At 49.7% G+C, this 12,171-nt stretch overlaps 2 protein-coding genes across 2 annotated transcripts; one reads left to right on the forward strand and one right to left on the reverse strand.

The window, feature by feature from the left end:
- Window positions 1–97: 97 nt before the first annotated feature.
- LOC112882829 (transcription factor PCF6-like) lies at window positions 98–6,613 on the forward strand. The gene is made up of 2 exons (XM_025947978.1): window positions 98–2,079; window positions 6,089–6,613. Exon 1 carries the CDS (start codon window positions 653–655, stop codon window positions 2,039–2,041), a length of 1,389 nt encoding a protein of 462 aa, XP_025803763.1. The 5' UTR covers window positions 98–652; the 3' UTR covers window positions 2,042–2,079; window positions 6,089–6,613.
- An 890-nt stretch (window positions 6,614–7,503) lies between these two features.
- Window positions 7,504–11,819, reverse strand: LOC112879711 (leucine-rich repeat receptor-like serine/threonine-protein kinase At1g17230). The gene is made up of 3 exons (XM_025944085.1): window positions 8,871–11,819; window positions 8,314–8,701; window positions 7,504–7,950 (listed from the first exon to the last, which is right to left on the reverse strand). The coding sequence occupies exons 1-2, from the start codon at window positions 11,779–11,781 to the stop codon at window positions 8,316–8,318; spliced, it is 3,297 nt and encodes a 1,098-aa protein (XP_025799870.1). The 5' UTR covers window positions 11,782–11,819; the 3' UTR covers window positions 7,504–7,950; window positions 8,314–8,315.
- Between the last annotated feature and the right edge of the window lie 352 nt (window positions 11,820–12,171).

Here is a 12,171-nt window from a genome sequence, read left to right on the forward strand (position 1 = left end):
CGGCCCGCATCAGCGGTCAGATCGCGGCGGCGACGGCGAATCCCCCTGGCACGGTAGAGAGCAGCCGACCAGCAGTGGGGGTGGGGGAGACCCGGGCGGCGGCAGCGGCAGCGGCTTGGCCGTTGCCGAGTCGATAGGCCAGGGGAGGCGCCCGCCTCGCCTCGTGCCGCGCACCTCCCCTTTTCCTCATAAAATCTCGCCCCGCCCGTCAGTTCATCAGTCATCGCCCACCTCCCTCCCTCTCTCCACTCGCCACTCGCCACCATCACCAGCAGCGTGAGCGTCACCCAGCTCTCCCTCCCTCCCTCCCGCGCCCCCAAAAACCTCGCCTCCCGAGTCCCCGCTCGCCCCCCGCCGCGCGGCGCATCCGAGCCACACGCGGCCGCCGATCGCCACCGCAGCCGCGCCAGATCTGACGACGAGGCGCAGCTACCAGCCGCGCGCCGATCGCTTGCTCTTGCCCAGCCCGCTCTTCGCCTCATTGCCAGCGGGCTGCCGCTTCCTTCCCTCCTGCCCGCCACCGCGCGCGGGGAGCTACCGAGCTCGGCGGCGGGAATTGCGCCGCTCGCTTAGCAGCTAGCAGGGCCAATGCGGGGCGCGGCGGCCGGGGCATGGTAGTAGGGGCCGCCGCCGCGGGGGCTGCAGCGCCGGGATGGAGGCCGTGGTGGCCGGGGACGGGCGGAGCAAGCGGGGCCGGGTGAAGGCTGCGGACGGCGCAGGCCCGGAGCCGGGCCCCAAGCGCAGCCGGGCGGCGCCCGCCGCCGCGCTGCCGGCGCCGTGGGCGCAGCAGCACCCGGCCTCGCGGATCTACCGCGTCTCGCGGGCCTCCGGCGGCAAGGACCGCCACAGCAAGGTGTACACGGCCAAGGGCATCCGGGACCGCCGCGTCCGCCTCTCCGTCGCCACCGCCATCCAGTTCTACGACCTGCAGGACCGACTCGGGTACGACCAGCCCAGCAAGGCCATCGAGTGGCTCATCAAGGCCGCCGCCGCCGCCATCGACAAGCTGCCCTCGCTCGACGCCGCCACGGGCTTCCCCGCGCACCCGGCCTCCGCTGCGGGCAAGGACCTGCCGGCCCTGGCGGATGCGCCGCACGACGACGACGACGACGACCAGGACCAACACCAGCACCACCACCACCAGCAGCTCACGAGATCGGGCTGCAGCAGCACGTCCGAGACCAGCAAGGGCTCCGTCCTCTCGCTCTCCCGCTCCGAGAGCCGGGTCAAGGCCAGGGAGCGCGCCAGGGAGCGGAGCGCCGCCGCCAGGGACAAGGACAAGGACCCCGCCGACGACGCCGCCACGGGGAGGCGCGCCGCGCCCACCGCCTCGGCGCAGGCCGCGTCCTTCACCGAGCTGCTCACCGGGATGGCCGCGGCCACGGCGGCCGCCGGCTCCGCTCCCGCCGAGCACAAGCAGCAGCAGCAGCAGCAGCAGCAGCAGCATCAGTCGTCGGCCCCCTGGCAGGCAATGGCTGTCCCCGCGACCGCCGACTACATCGGATTCGCGCAGCCCCGGAAGGCGGCCGGGCACGCGATGGCGCACTCCTTCGCCTCCCCGGCTCCCCACCTCGGCAACATTGCGTCCATCGCCATGGCCCCGGCGCAGCACTTCGGCTTGGCGAGCGGCGCCGTAACCATCGCCTCTGGTGGTGGCGGCGGCGGCGAGCCGCACGCGGAGATGACGCAGTTCTCGTTCTTGCAGGACCACTTCATGCCCGTCCACGCGGCGCCGGCCTCGGGTCCCGCCGGAGACTACAACCTCAACTTCTCCATGTCCTCGGGTCTTGTGGGTGTCAACAGTAGGGGGACCCTTCAGTCCAATTCGCAGCCGCACATCTCCGGCCACCATCACCACCACCACCACCACAACCAGCAGCTCCAGAGGCTGTCTACTCCACTGGACGCTCCCAACATACCCTTCCTATTCAGCCCCGCCGCCGCGGTGACCACGCCCACCACGGCGGAGAGCCAGTTCGCCGCGTTCCAGCTCTGGAACGGGTTCCAGCACGCGGACATGAAGGAGAAGGGCAAGAACTGAACGACAGCTGCCCAATGCAGCGCAGTGCTTTCCGGATGGTAAGCTCATGAACTCTCGAGCTTCGTTGCTTTTTGGATGCTTGTGTTTGGGGGGCCTTAATTTAAGGCTACGATGCTTGCCATTTGCCAATTTGATATGATTACCTCTCCCTTTTGGTGGCTCTCGAGGTGGCCTTGTGTCCCCAAATCCCATAAAACCCTCGGGTGGTTCTTGGCAATCGACGAGTGTCAAGGCTTTAGAGGGAGCATTCCGCTCAACTTTACAAATTAGAACAGGTGTCGATTCACTACTCACTGGAGAGGGATCTGGTTTGGTGTTCTGTTCCACCCATCAGCTATTTCGTAGGAGACAGGCCAATCACATGGTTTCTGCTTGCCCGGCACTGGATTTTTAATGCCTTAATTTGTAGTAAGCCCAGGCTACGTTGCAGTAGTATTGCATGAAAAGGATCTGCTGTACTAGGATCAAATGCATGAACTGGAGGCACCGTATAAACAAAAATACCCACCTAGCATTGTCGTATTGTCTAAACACATTTCCAAATGGACTTTTTGCTTGGTTCAAATATAGTTACCGGCATGTTGAGTGTTTCCTTCCCATGTTTTCTTCTTTGTCAGCACATACTATAGATTATAACAAGAGCTGAATACACATGTATGCTTAACCAAAACAAACTTTATGATTGAAAATCTGTAACTTTCCAAAATATAATCCTGATACTGAGCTTGGTGTTTTGTCTGTATTTCTCTACAAGCTGTGCATTCCGAAAATCCTAAGTTATTCCTTCAATTGCTACCCCTGCAATTGCGTAATTATATCCTGAAGTCTCTTTGAAACAAATATAAACACCCACCTAGCATTGTAATATATGCTAAAAACATTTTCATAAGGACTTCTGCAAGGTTCAGATAGATGTGGGCACATTTGACCTGGTCCTTCCCAAGCAGCTATTCTTCAGGTAGACTAGATGATTTTGTGCAAAATCTGATAATGTGTTTGGTGTTTGGGCTGTACTTCAGAACAAAAAAAAAAGTCACTGATGCTTCAACTAAGAACAGAGCTCGAATCTTTTTCCAGATGAAACTTGAAAGACATAATGTGACCGACCATGCTAAATTTACAGAGTCAAAAGCACATAGACTTGGTAAAGAATACAGCAATTGCTACCCTGAGTGAAGTGTTTTGTTTCTCATTTGATCCTTTTTGGTACATGGTTATTGGAGCTTCATCTAATAGTCTAGGTTTAGAAGTTGTTGGCTAAGTCACTGATAGTGGGGCATAAGGCATGCCCAATTTATGGTCCGAATTTCTGGTTTCTCGAATTGGCAGGAGAATCTGAATTTCTGATTGACTGTTGAAACAACTGGTGGAAGTAAGGACGTCAAGTTCTTAAAAATTAGAAAAAGAAATCAAGAGTAGTATGTAACTACACAAATAAGACATACATTATAGGCAGACTATCCTTATACGTTTGTTGATGTCCTGAATAATAAGATATTGTTGCCTTACAACCTTAGTCTTGTCTCAGGATATCTAACTATGATGTATTTGCTCAAGAAAATGTCAATTGAGATTCATGGATCAACGAATCAACGTAGTTCATAAACCTGAGTTCTAAGTGTTCGGAAAGTGCTAGGTACTAGGTAGTCTGTGGGGTGGTTCCATGCGGCCTAACACCTAATCATCAAGTAAGCAGGCTAGGTGTTGATTAGATATTAAGTCAGAGGATGGCATTTTAAGCCTAAGCATGCAGCTTTTTGTTACATTGTTCTAATAAAACAAGACATCTGTATCCCTTGAAGGATGAACTGTTCACCTTGATCTTGTCGTCAAGACTTGATTACCATCAAGTACTTTTCAGAAACTACAAGTGCTCGTATTTAGTTATAAAACTCCACAAATTATGAATAAACAATCATTATTATATTGCATATTGGGAAATCTTTCACAAGATGTCATGCCATTTTTTTCACACTAACTGTGACTTCTAGCTTTGGTTACACAGGCGCTCATATTTATTATTTTTCTTAGTTAGCATCTGCATAAAGAACATAATATTAGTTGTAAAATGAATGTTTCAAAATGCCTTTGGTTTTGCTAAACTAGTTAGCTCCTTCTGTCTGAGATGAAAAGAACATATCATATACCAGCAAGGGGAAAGTGCTGTTGATGCAGTTGTACCTAAGACTCTAACAGTTAATGGTAGTTAGTATTATAATTGCATTAAGATGATACTAAGTTCTCTTTAGGGAAGGAATTATAAAATCTGAATAATTAGTAATACAGTTCTCATGTCCTATTATCTATAGGGTTTGCATTGGTAAAATATAGTCAATAGTCATATAAGATCATCAGATCTTATATTTCTGGTACAATAGAGGATGCCATTATCAAGACTATAATTTTTAATTTATGGATCTACTTTTGATAGTTATCGTTTTTTGTTATGTGCTGACCATTTACTCCACCTGTTAAGGTGTTTAAAAGAGATTTTAAATAAAGGGCATTGCTATTAGCTATTCTTTCACGAGTAGATTGAATTAATCCTTGATATAGCAGAATCTTTATATCTTATGCTTTTCTTTAATGAAACTGTATAGATTCTAAAGTATGCTAACCCTTAGGTATCGTTAAATGTAGTTGTCCATCTTATTTCTGGAAAGCTCTCAAAGTGGAGACTTTATGACCCAAAGCTAAGCACTTTAAATAATTAAAATTATCCTATATATAGCCTTGTTTACCGTGAGTTTTGGCTTATCATTGAATTAGTTCTATTAGCTAACCTACTAAACAGTTTTTGCTCCCTTCTCCCTCTTAACTGTGACTTGGTATCCTGCATTCCTTCTTCAACAGAAACTAAATATATTGGATGGCTTACAGTGCTTCTAAATTGAATAGCCTTTATGGGTTCTGTTGACAAAATAACAAACCTAGTTTTGGGGGCTTGCTGGCTTTGTGCACAGTAAGAAAACTAGGATTAGCCTAATCTAAATGGAACAAGCTCCTAGTTGTTAAGCATGAATGACTCTGCATTTGTCTTCTTCCAAGATTCTCATGGTGATCAGATTCAAATCTTGCCAATAAAGTTGGTCATTACACATTGCAGAGTCTGGATTTTTTTGAGCGAAAACAGTAAGGAAACCCCTACGATGCTTATTATATTAAACACATTGCAGTGTCTAGCATTTCGCCTTTCAATGTTTCTTTTAATTTAAGACTAACCGTCTTCGTAAACTTGTGTAGTATGACATGTGATATAGTGATATACTTGCTGGTATCTGTGTCTAAGGTCTCATGGTTTCCTATACTCCTCTGGAATCCTGCAATTTGTTTACATAATGATACGAATAAAGCCATTGAGAATTATGCCCCTCATTATGCTCAATTGATCCTGACTAGTGAAATGAACCTTGAGTTTGACTATGTAACCTGATGTTGGTGAAGTCACCAATATCATTATTTTTATAATCAAGCAGAAAAAACAAAATGTTTTGTTGCTCACAATGGTATCTTTTTGGAGAAAGAATTTCTCTCCAAACGCTATTATACCTGCTATTGTGATTAACAGTAAGAAAAAGGGTTCTTATGCTCAATATTGTCTCTGTTTAGAAATGAAGCTTGAGGTTGACATGCTAATAGAATCATATTGGGAGGACTGGTCAATTGACCAATGTATTGGGCTATTTGATCTGCTATTGTGATTAATCTTCAGTTAGGGCTTTAATGCTCTTTTCCAAAATAAACTGGAATGAGCAAAAGGTGTTATGCTAAAATTAGGTCTGAAGATCTGACCATAGTACCAGTTTTCAGTTGAAAAGGAAAGTCGTATAAATGAAGTACAATAGCTCAACCTATTCTGTTTGTCAGCCTTGCAAACTATTTGAGTGGCAGATGAGGAAGAACACAACATAATATATTGTTTGTTGATGATGGTAATAATTATATTTGTTTTGTCTTGGCAAGTTCATCATATGAATCGAAGCAATGCACAGTATACATGATTTCCTCGTTTGTCTGACCGAAACAATCATTGTTCACACTTTACAGGATGTGAAGACATCAAATAATTGCAACCTATCCCTGCAAGCACCAATCATTGCGTGAAGCGGCCATAAGTGTGCTGGGGATGATTCGCCGCATTCGTGGAAGCAGATCATCCTTCAGACGTCTACCCTGTTCACCACTGAAGAACCTCATCGATGTTACTCTGACAACCATCTGCATTTCATTATCCACCTGCTGTTGTATTCATTTCGTGGAGGTGAGATTTTTCGGAGCATGACTTGCTGGAGTGCCCTGTCAGAAAGCCATTGTAATCCTTTCCATTCTAGACATTGCCAAATGCCAATGGATGGATCCGGCCCTTGATCGGCTCTCTCGAGTTCCAGGATCAGTTATCTCCCCCATTTTTATGGTTCTCGGTTGTGTGTTGTGCGAGAAGTGAGAGGACTGATGATCAGATCCATCAGATGAAGCATCTGTGGTGAAGTCTGTTCCCTTGTTGTGTGCTGAATACGCTGCTCTAATGAGATTCTGAGATGTAAATTTAATTTTATTTTCTTGCAGTGATTATTTCGTATTGCACCCTGATTTATGGGTGTGTGTGGTCGATAGATGCTGATTACACGCTGCAGGTGGCCACGTGCTGAACTGACAGAATTCTGAATATTGTGATGTACCAGCAGGCCAGCACTACAGAGTGCAGTCTTCCTTGCAATTCAGTTTGAGCAGCATGTGAAACATAGATGCAAATTCTGAATAATTAGCTCTTTCTCGTCAGAATTTGATGGGTGAAGTATGTAGACATGTCAGCCTCAAAGTTATGGAAGTCATGGAATTTTCAGTGAACACTATTTTGTTTGGTGTGATTTGCTGTTGCTCGCAGTCAGATAAAGCAGGTGATGCATTCCAACCTGCCATCAAAGCCGTGGCAGCACGGGTCACTGGATCTGCAGGAGTGCCTAATTCTGTGTGCCTTTGATGACAATGTTGCAGGTTGCAGGACACCAAGGGCCTGTTTAGTTCCACCAAAACGCAAAAACGCAAAATGCAAACTTTTACTGTAGCAAAGGAATCTTGCTAATTTGAAGTACTGAATGAAGTCTACTTGCAAAACTTTTTGCATGGATGGGTTGTAAATCACGAGACGAATCTAATGATGCTAATTAATCCATAACTAAGCAATAATTAGCGGATGGTTACTGTAGCATCACTGTTGCAAAACATGGATTAAGTAGGCTCATTAGATTCGTCTCGCGATTTACAACCCATCCATGCAAAAAGTTTTGCAAATAGACTTCATTTAGTACTTCAAATTAGCAAGATTCCTTTGCTACAGTAAAAGTTTGCATTTTGCGTTTTTGCGTTTTGGTGGAACTAAACAGGCCCCAAGTCAAACCCAACAGGAGCTGAAAAGGATGGTCAAGGCATCCACCTTTTCGCACTGAGAAGGCTGTAGCTGCAGGCTTGTCCATACATGGTAATTCAATTCACTTTTATCATGTTACAGTTAGGAATAAGTCCCTGTTAGGAATAAATAATCTGTAATTATTTATTGTAGCCACACTATGGTCTATGTAGTATGTACAATGTCAAGCTAGTGATAATTGAATCTGTATGTTCTGCTGAAATGAACCTATCTGCCTAGTCGAGCGTTTCAGAAAAGGAACACTCAAGGTGTCTGCCTCTATTGAAAGAGCACTAGCTGAGGCACTATCAAATGCTTCTAGCCTTCAACTGGTGGTTAGTCTTGGTCAGAAAGACAGATCTCTTTTCCATTAGAAGTCCCTGTTATACCCAGCAACTTCTTGGAGCTCAATAGTTCAGACTAGATGGTCTTCAGCTATGAATTCAGTTAATTTGTGGATAGCCACTTGATGCATGCCTGGTAACATAGATCGATGATACTCCTGCCAAAAACAAGAAAAAGAAATTAACTCGAGAGCATGGATTTTATAAGGTAGTAGGGAATCAAAATAACATTATCCTTTTTTCTGATTTACTGGCTTAAAAATGGGCGATAGTTCATAATATTTTGTAGTTTTAACTAGCTATCCTATCATCCTATCTCAAATTAGCAACTGGTCTACACGAAATCAGGTTGAATTATCCAGTAGAGACAAATTGACAGCACCATGGTTTTTTTTTAACTATGTAGTAGTTATAAGATAGTCTAATTCCAAATATGAAACTAAGCATGGGCAAGGAAATGACAGAAGCTTGTTCGGAAATCAGAACTCTTTAACAGCAGCAAAAATGTCACTTGATCACACCTCTAAACTTTTGGGGAGGAGTCATCTTCTATAGGTGCCTCGGATGCTGGCGAGGAAAATGAATCATATGAGGACGCTCTTGCGTCGATTAGCATGGATATGACTTCTCTCATGCTGGGCCTATCAAATGGTGACTCGTTGGTGCAGAACATTGCAATTTTTAGCACCAGAGACATTTCTTCCACAACTCTCCTTGAGCTCAGGTCCAATCTGCTGTCAAACACCGTATTTGGTGTCATTTTGTTCATCATCCGCCTCACCAAATTCACAAGATCTCCTCCTTTCTCAAGAGGCTGAATTGGAGATTGTCCGGTTAGTAGTTCCAACAAAACTACCCCGAAACTGTAAACATCACACTTCTCGGTGACCTTCATGGTGAAGGCATACTCTGCAAACGATAAAAGGCAATTCATTAGAAGCCATACACATTGCTTAATAAACTGAGCTTGATAATTTATTGCTAGAAAGAATATTTTAGTAAACTGCCATATGTGCATGCTACAAAGTATATGAAATCTACAATTCCTAACATGCAGTGATTCAGTAACAGATCTAACCTGGTGCAATGTACCCATATGAACCAGCAACAGCAGACATTGTTCTGGAGTTGGAAATGTCAATAAGCTTGGCCAGGCCAAAGTCCCCCACATGAGCCTCCATCATCTCATCAAGCAGAATGTTATTAGATTTGATATCACGGTGAATCACCTGTGGCTTGCAATCGCTGTGAAGATACCGCAGGCCTTCAGCAGCCCCAAGAGCGATCCGGTATCGGGTGTCCCAGTCCAGAAGATAGGCATCCTTGCTTCCATGAAGCAACTCCCCAAGGCTACCATTTGCCATGTACTCATACAGGATAAGATTTGAGTCCTGATGAGAGCAGAAGCCATACAGCTTGACAATGTTGCGGTGCCTGACATTTCCAAGTGTGGTTATCTCAGCTCGGAAGCTTCTGTCGATGTTGGAACCTTCTCCTTGAGACTTCAGCTTCTTCACAGCAAGTTTCCGGCCATCAGACATGACGGCCTTGTAGACTGTGCCACAGGCACCCCTTCCAATCACAGCACTCTCTGAAAAGTCCTCGGTTGCTTTCATAAGCTCTTGATAGGTCACCCGTTCCTTCATGCAGTAGTGAGGGCCGGAGAACCCAGTCTTGCGCTCATCACTTGATACAAGCTCCGGTATCTTGGCTCTTAAGGCCCAGCAAACAACTGCAATTAGCACCAACGAAACCAAAGCAATGACAATGGAGGCAATGCTGATAATCTTCTCCCTGAGAAAGCGCTTCTTTTGCGCTTCTTGTTCCTTGCTTGAATAGGATGACACTGATGAATCTGGACATGCTTTCCCTTTGATGCCACAAAGGCCATTGTTCCCAAGGAAGTTGCTGCTGTCCAAGTGCTCGAACAGCGGGGTGCTGGGAAGCGGCCCAACAAGATTGTTGTAAGACAGGTTGCACTCCAACAGGCTTGAAAGGTCACTGAATGAGGAAGGAACTTGACCTTCAAGCTCATTGTTGTCCAAGAAAAGGTACTGCAGCATGTGCAAGTTCCCTAGCTGTGTGGGGATCTCACCTGACAACATGTTGTGACTGACATTTAGGGCGATCTGAAGGGCAGTGAGCTCACCAAGCTCAACTGGGACCTGACCAGACAGACGGTTGCCTCCCATCTCCAGTTCTATGAGCCGCGAAAGGCCTCCAAAACTTCTCGGAATGGTTCCATTCAGACTGTTGTCAGACAGCTTGAGTAGCTCCAGGTTCACCAGCCCACCAATCTCTTGAGGAATCACTCCAGTGAGGGAGTTTCTACTGAGATCAAGCCTTTGAAGCTTTTTACACTGCGCTAGCTCTCGGGGAATTGGTCCGCTGAGCTGGTTTGATGAAATGTTGAAGGCGACAAGCTCCGTCAGGTTGCCAATGGCAGCAGGGATCTGTCCAACAAAGTAATTGTTGGACAAAATGAGCCTCTCTATGCTCCTGAACTTGCCAATCTCAGGCGGTATTGGCCCAGAGAACCGGTTCTGGTTCATTTCAAGCGAGGTCAGGTTCTGTAGTTGCCACAGCTCGACCGGGAGGCTCCCTGTCAGCATGTTGCCCCCCAACCGGAGCTGTGTCAGAGTTCTGCAAGCCTTCAATCCTGGAGGGATGTTGCCGATGAGGCGGTTCGATCCGAGGCTCAAGAACATGAGCTTCTGGTACTTGCAGAGGTGAGGAGGGATCCTACCAGTCAGCTGGTTGTCGGACAAGTCGAGCACTGAGAGGTTACTGTTGGCCCCCAATAATGGAGGGATGGTGCCATGGAGTTGGTTATCGAAGAGTTCCAAGTACTCCAAGCTGCTCAGGTTCTGAAACGCCATCGGAATTTTGCCGGTGAGGTTGTTGATGGACAAGTCAATCTTTCTTATGCTGCTCAACTGGCCGAGCTCCGGCGGGATGCTACCTTGCAGACGGTTCTCGAAGAGGTAGAGCAGCCGGAGCGTGGGTATCCGGCCAAGCTCGCCGGGGATGATGCCAGTGAGCTTGTTCTCCGAGAGGTCAATCTCCAGTACACTCTGCAGGTTTCCCAGCTCCGGCGGGATGGTGCCGTCGAGCTGGTTCCGGTAAATGTACAGCTTTAAGAGCGACGGCAGCGCGGCGAGCTCCCTGGGCACGCCACCGGTGAAGGCGTTATCGTTGAGGGCGAGCATCTGGAGGTTGGTGCAGCTCCCGAGCTCCGGCGGGACCTCGCCGGAGAGGGCGTTCTGCCAGAGGATCAATGTGGTGAGGTTCTTGAGGCGGGAGAGCTCCCTGGGCAGCTCCCCGGCGAGGTTGTTCTGCGCGAGCCCGAGCACCTCGAGGCTGGCGCACTCGGTGAGCTCGACGGGGATGGGGCCGGAGATGTCGTTGAGCCCGGCGCGGATGACGCGGAGCCGCCGCAGCGCGCGGATGGATGTGGGGATCTTCCCGGTGAGGTTGTTGCTGTAGATTTCGAGCTCCTCGAGCGCGGTGAGGTTGCCGATGGCGGCGGGGATCTCGCCGGCGAGCAGGTTCTCGCTGAGGAAGAGGCGGCGGAGGGCCCGCAGCGCGCAGAGCTCCGGCGGGACGGCGCCGTGGAGCCCGTTGGTGCTGAGGTCGAGGACCTCGAGCGCGGCGCAGGCGGCGAGGCCGGGCGGGACGGCGCCCGCGAGCGCGTTCCTGGAGACGTTGAGGACGGCGAGGCGCGGGAGCGCGCAGACGGCGGCGGAGAGCCCGCCGTGGAGGTTGAGGCCGTGGAGCTTGACCCCGGTGACCTCGCCGGCGGCGGAGCAGGCAATGCCGGCCCACCCGCACGGGTCCGCGCCCGCGCCGCCCCAGCCGGAGAGCCGCCCGTCCACGTCGAGCAGCGCGCGCTTGAACTCCAGCAGCGCCGCCGCCTCCTCGGCCCCCGCCTCCGCCGATCCAAGGACGGCCAAGAAGAGGACCGCCGCCGGGAGCAAGAGCCGCGCCATTGCCGCCGCCACCGTGCGAAGCCGCCGCGGCGAGACACTACTTCCCCGGAGCCCCGAGCAGCCGCACAGCGAGGCGCGCACTAGGACAGGAAGGGGCAGGAGCAGCGCGCCATGGACAGACAGAGCAGCGGAATCCGTCCCCCCACGCCCACTCGCCACTAGGAAGATACCACCGAATCGCCGGGCCAGCGCGCGGGGCGGGGGCGAGGTGGGTGGCACTGGTGGCGCAACAGGGCGGTGGTGGTGGTGGTCGGGTGGCCGCGGGTGAGTGAGTGGGACTGTGGGGGGCGGCGGGGCGAAGGGATCGGGGAAGGGGGGAGCTTTAAGGGGGGCGAGTACTGTGGCGCACAGGCGCCGGGGGGCGTCAACGGCGCTGGCGACGGCATTGAC

The sequence above is a fragment of the Panicum hallii genome, chromosome 2 (assembly GCF_002211085.1).
Source record: "Panicum hallii strain FIL2 chromosome 2, PHallii_v3.1, whole genome shotgun sequence".
Taxonomy (NCBI): Eukaryota; Viridiplantae; Streptophyta; class Magnoliopsida; order Poales; family Poaceae; genus Panicum; species Panicum hallii.